Genomic DNA, 5,000 nt, shown 5'->3' with positions numbered 1-5,000 from the left:
TCCTTCCACGCTTCCGTGATTCGGGATTTTCTTCTGTTTGGTAGAGCGGTGAAAATGCGCCCGACTAAGAGGCGAGTGTGCAAGGGTTCGAGTCCGTCTCTCTCTCTCTCTTTGATAGATATATGGACCTGAACTCACGCCTCCACTGGCCATTGAAAGCTGGTCCTGTGCTAGTCTTTCGGATGAAGACGACAAACCGAGGTCCCGTGTGTAGCATGCATTTTGTCACGGCACTGAAAAGAACCAACGGCTACAAAAGGGTTGCTGCCCCTGGCAAAATTCTGTAGCCAAAACTCCGCTTTGATAGCAAAACATAATTATACACATGCAGATAGAAAAAAAAGGAGGGAAAAATATGGGTGGCGCTGCACTTGGCGAAGCGCTCTTTCCTGGGAGAGCGGCCCCGATCTCATTCAGGAGAATCTGTGACAAACGTTAACACAATACAATACCTTCTGCTGACATTGTTGTTAATTTGAAAAAAAGTATCGTTTTGACATTTTCAATGTTTTGTCCTTCTAAGGGCGCGTTTCAGCAAACAGGCATGTTTTTTGACTGAAAATACAAACCATGGAGAGAGGAGGGCGAAAAAGGAAATCTACCCATCAAGTACATCAAATCTATTCGTTGCCAACACTTTGCAAAGGAATGATGACAACACGAAAGCAATTACTACCACTCGATTACAGTACTGTATTTCAACACATCACCTTTTGTTGGCTTTATTTTATTTTTATTTTATTTATTTATTTTTTTGCTTCCGTAATATTTACCTTGGCTTGGTTTGTATTTTAAAAAACAACATTAAAAAAGGAACAAAATAAAATAAAACTAGTGTGATCCGTTTACAGGGGAAAAAAGGTCAACAAAAAAGGTAACAAAAGCGAAAACTGTTAGTTGTAGATATCAAACATAACAAACTCAAGCACTGAAACAGAAAATGTATACCTCTAAAGCAGGCAGGCTTACATTTAGATGAAACAGGACCTTTTTTTTTTAAGGTTTGGTCTTTTTTTGGCATACGACTTTATTTAATCAGTTTACTCAATGCACACTTCCTTATCTAAACACACTCACTGGACACGCCTCGTTGTTGCAACCAGTCTTGGAGAAAAAGGTAAATCACATACATATGAGTCGGAGGCAAGTCCGACAACTGAGCCTTAGTGAGAGACGGGGCGTCGGTGAAAAGACCTTTAGTGAGAGGTATGCCCAAGAAACGGGTGGTGGGGATCTTCAAACGACTTTGGCCTGCAAAAACAGAACGTGGGATGTAGTACAGTGCATGCTGTCTGGCCAGTGTGGAGGTCCGGTGCAGAACAGTGTTGGTGGCTTTCAAGACAAACGTGCAGTCAAAACACCGTGAACAGGTGCAGTGCGTTGTCTTTCACATTTCATTTTCACAAAACTTTTTTTTTTCTTCTTTCAATAATATAACAACAATCAAAGGCACACTCATAATCATGCTGTTGCAATCATTAAAAAAAATCCATAACTGATCACATCACAAACATTTGTTTGTTAACCTGTTGGGTTCTCGAGAGACAAGGGGAGGAAAGTTATGAGTTTATTGTTTATTCATATAGATAAATAACGAGTTAATTCTCTTTGCTCATTTGGGTAAGTTATGACTTTATTCTTTGCTCATTTGACAAAGTAATGAGTTTGTTGCTTGGTCATACGGGTGAGTCATGCGTTTATCCTTTTCCTCATACAAAGTGTCCAGCATCGGAAGCAGTGACGTGTTCAGTGACCACTTCATAAACAGCTGACAGCACAGCCCCGAAAGTACACCTTATGAAAACGTCAGACTTTTTTTTTCATGTCCCCCATCTATGGCGACATTTCAGTCACGCCTTCCATCACGCCTGCCCTCTACACAGCTCTTCCTGGACTCATTCTATCGCAGTCCCAGAGACAGCAATCCACAGCCACGGTGCTAGGTCCACTTGAGGACACGCACAAGCGGATATCTCCCATAGTGTGATACACAGTGGTGCACGTTCTGATGCAACACACACAAGAAACCTCCCTGACGACAATCATTATAATCACTGTGTCACTGAGCGAACACAGCCCGCTGAATATTTCCTGCCGCAATGGCCCCCCAACAACGACGAATCTGCCGACACCAAAGTTTTTGATACAAAACAGGCACGGGAATGGACGGGTATTCAAAACTGAGATCACCATGAGAGCAGGACATGAAAGGACACATACCCTGGGGCAGGTTTTCCTGTGCTTATTGTATGAATATTGAGGACGGGGACGCTGCTGCTGCTGCTGCTACCACCAAGAAGATCCACGACAAAGCTGTACTCTCCGCTTTGTCTCATGATGCACTCCGGAGTCAACCAGCCCAAAATAAACAGACACCTCCAGTGCTGGTCAGGCAACACCTTGGCAGATGTATTCTTGAAATGAATGACACAGAACTGTGTGGTCCCTGTCTTCACTGAGCCCATAGTACTCTCTAATATAGCAAGAGCAGGCCACAGTTCGAAAAACCCACATCGTATTCGATGAGATATAACTCCACCCACTCCAAAATACCCACGCGCTCCCGTTGTTGTTACAGAGTTGAGGGAGAAGAAGAGGAAGAAGAAGAAGAAGAAGAAGAAGAAGAAGGAGGAGGAGGAGGAGGAGGAGGAGGAGAAGAAGAAGAAGAAGAAGAAGAAGAAGAAGAAGGAGGAGGAGGAGGAGGAGGAGGAGAAGAAGAAGAAGAAAATGATGTTTCCAAGTCGTCCATCCATTACGCTAACCTCTTTGCATGATTTTTTGTTCTGATATTTTTAAACCCACACCTCTCTCTGTTTCTCTGTGTCTTTCTGTCTCATTCTCTCTCTCTCTTTCACACACACACACACACACACACACACACACACACACACACACACACACACACACACACACACACACACACATCTATTCTCCATTGGACATGCCAAACACCGCAAATATTTGCTCATGTGCACTCAGTGCTGCAACATACACATGCTTGTGTTCACACACACACACACACACATACACACACACACACACACACACACACACACACACACACACACACACACACACACACACACACACACACACACACACACACACACACACACACACAGATTACACATATATTTTGCATCAAACATACGCCATCCACCACATCTGCTCATGTGCACACCTTGCCGTAACACACACACACACACACGCATACACACACACACACACACACACACACACACACACACACACACGCACGCACGCACGCACGCACAAACACTACGACACATACAACCTCCCCTCCGCCCCCCCACCCACACACACACACACACAAACTCCCCCCGATCCCTCCAACCCAGAGCGCCATCCCAGACCTTCACACTTATGTACACCCCTTCCTAACCCTATCGTGTCGCTTGCCTATTTATCCCCCCCCCCGCCCCCTCCCCCCACTTAAAAAAAAAATTCATTATGCCTCTATACTGTCTTTTGTGAACAAGCGCAGTGCGTTGTCTTTCACATTTCATTTTCACAAAACTTTTTTTTTCTTCTTTCAATTATATAACAACAATCAAAAGCACACTCATAATCATGTTGTTGCAATCATTAAAAAAAATTCCATAATTGATCACATCACAAACATTTGTTTGTTAACCTGTTGGGTTCTCGAGAGACAACGGGACGAAAGTTATGAGTTTATTGTTTACTCATATAGATAAATAACGAGTTAATTCTCTTTGCTCATTTGGGTAAGTTATGGCTTTATTCTTTGCTCATTTGACATTTTGGGGATATAACCGTGACTATTTTTGTTGTTGCTGCCTCACCATCCGCGCCGTTTCAGTGACTTGCCCCATCCTATTCGAAATGCTCCCCTCTGGTCGACGGTACAGAAGTATAAGGACGAAAACCAATCGCTTCGCCAATAGCTTTTCCCCCAAAGCAGTCAATGCCCTGTCTCTCGAACAAATCCAGTATGATAAATAAAATTGCGCAATCAACAATCATCTACTTGAAGATCTGGTCATCAGCCCCTTCCACATGTAATATGCAGCTTCTGTTCAAACGTGTGTGTGTGTGTGTGTGTGTGTGTGTGTGTGTGTGTGTGTGTGTGTGAGAGAGAGAGAGAAAGAGAGTTTGTGTGTGTGTGTGTATGTGTGTGTGTGTGTGTGTGTGTGTGTGTGTGTGTGTGTGCGTGTGTGTGCGTGCGTGCATGTGTGTGTGTGTGCGCGCGCGTGCGTGTGTGCAGTGCGTGTATGTGTGAGTATGCACAAGTTCTTATATTGATATGCACTTGTATGTATCCTAATTTCTACTGTATCTGTGTTTGTGTATGATTTTCGATTTATGTTCGTACCTTGTTATGTACTATCCCCCCCCCCCCAACCCTCGCACCCCCCCCCTCCCCAATATTCCTTGTGACCCCGGTACACTTGGTAATAAAGACAAATTCTATTCTATTCCATCTATTCCATTCTATTCACACATACCCCGCCCCCCCACACACACCCTCTATCCCCCTCCCCACGCAAATTCCCCAACCGGCCGCTCTGCCCCCCCCCCCCCAATCCCTTCCCCACCCCCTCCCCCCTTCTCCTCCCCCCCTCTCCCCCCCCCCCTTACTTCCGACAGAGCGGTCCTTGTCACCGATGATGAAGAGAGAGGAGAGGTCCTGGGAGGTGCCGGCCTGGTTCTTGGCCACGCACTTGTAGGTCCCTGTGTCCCGCTGGTAGTCCGCCTGGTAGATGGTCAGCTGCTCGTTGTTACCTGACCCACACCACACGTGATTAATTAATTGATTAAAAAAAAGAAAAAGAAAAAAAAAAAGAACCTGTGTTGCTAGCTGAATCGGTAGCGTAAGCAGCACGGACTTTGAAGTTGTGTACCTTGTGAATGGAGAGAGTGACCACTCTTTACTATTTTGTTAATCATTTAGTCTCCATTTTATTGGATATGAGTAAATGATGAACGTATGTAATGTTTCAATGCCCCCTCCCCCC

The 5,000-nt window shown here is 44.8% G+C and overlaps 1 protein-coding gene across 1 annotated transcript in view; it reads right to left on the bottom strand.

The window, feature by feature from the left end:
* LOC143293140 (uncharacterized) overlaps positions 1-5,000 on the bottom strand; it is a 417,849-nt gene that overhangs the window by 12,192 nt on the left and 400,657 nt on the right. The window contains exon 12 of the mRNA XM_076604055.1: positions 4,624-4,767. Within this exon, the coding sequence (XP_076460170.1) occupies positions 4,624-4,767 (144 nt within the window). The remainder of the gene's footprint in view (positions 1-4,623; positions 4,768-5,000) is intronic.

This window comes from Babylonia areolata, chromosome 18, assembly GCF_041734735.1.
Source record: "Babylonia areolata isolate BAREFJ2019XMU chromosome 18, ASM4173473v1, whole genome shotgun sequence".
Taxonomy (NCBI): Eukaryota; Metazoa; Mollusca; class Gastropoda; order Neogastropoda; family Buccinidae; genus Babylonia; species Babylonia areolata.
Note: the sequence above shows the minus strand (reverse complement) of the source record. Positions and strands in the feature narration are given on the sequence as shown.